Genomic DNA, 871 nt, shown 5'->3' with positions numbered 1-871 from the left:
ACTACTTTTCAGGCACATTTTAAAAAGTACATCTAATAGGTGCTCAACAATTTTAAATATGGTGGTTATATAAATCAAGTTGAAATGAAAACTGCCATGTTGATTTATGTGGCAACAATAATTTATTTTCCAAGGTAAAAGTTTAAATAAATAATGAAAAAATAAGTTAATTCATAAATTAATAAAACATTTAAAAGTCTTATAGTGTCCTTTCAAATGCAGGGCATTAGCTGTCAGTCATTTAAAGAGCATCTTCTGGTCAAAGAATGTTTGAAATTGTTGTCTGTTGTCAGAGGCACAAGCTGGGAGATCCTCAGTTTTGGAGGTAATTTGTAAGTCTGTTAATGATGACAAAGTTGTTGAGGATTTCCACTCGGACTACTGTCCAGGCACAGCGGCTGTAATGCTTGGTCTTCAAGTACTGCTTGATCCTCGAGTAATAGTTCTTCAGGGACAAGATGCTCTCGTTTCCCAAGGTGAAGCTTTTCTCCTTCACTTTTTCCTTCAGGAATGGCTCCAGATGGTCCATCTGCCAATCAAGGTTAGCAAGGAGGTCCTCAACAATGGTCTCATTCCAGCCAGTGCTGGAGTAATTGCTTCTGAAAATACAAAAGATGTTCCAGAGCATCTCAGAGATGACCGATGTGGCATTCTCCTTCTGGAACTGCTGTGGTTCCTTAATCTCCTCAGGGATCTCAAAGTTCATCCTGTCCTTGAGGCAACATTCAGGACACCCATTCAATCTCCGAAGGAGCTTCAGACACTCCAAACTGCTGCTGCTTTGTGGAGCTGGAAGCAAGCTGTAGCTCACGGGAAGAGCTGTGGTGGAGAAGCCCAACAGGAGGGCGATTTGGAGGATGCACCAGTGGTT

At 41.3% G+C, this 871-nt stretch overlaps 1 protein-coding gene across 1 annotated transcript; it reads right to left on the bottom strand.

Annotated features, from left to right (window-relative positions):
* Positions 1 to 313: 313 nt before the first annotated feature.
* LOC103609850 (interferon beta-like) lies at positions 314 to 862 on the bottom strand (the record flags this gene model as incomplete). Its single annotated transcript, XM_008594123.1, has 1 exon — positions 314 to 862. A coding segment is annotated over one exon (549 nt), but the record flags the coding sequence as incomplete, so codon positions are not given.
* Between the last annotated feature and the right edge of the window lie 9 nt (positions 863 to 871).

This window comes from Galeopterus variegatus, unplaced genomic scaffold (assembly GCF_000696425.1).
Source record: "Galeopterus variegatus unplaced genomic scaffold, G_variegatus-3.0.2 Scaffold10186, whole genome shotgun sequence".
Taxonomy (NCBI): Eukaryota; Metazoa; Chordata; class Mammalia; order Dermoptera; family Cynocephalidae; genus Galeopterus; species Galeopterus variegatus.
Note: the sequence above shows the minus strand (reverse complement) of the source record. Positions and strands in the feature narration are given on the sequence as shown.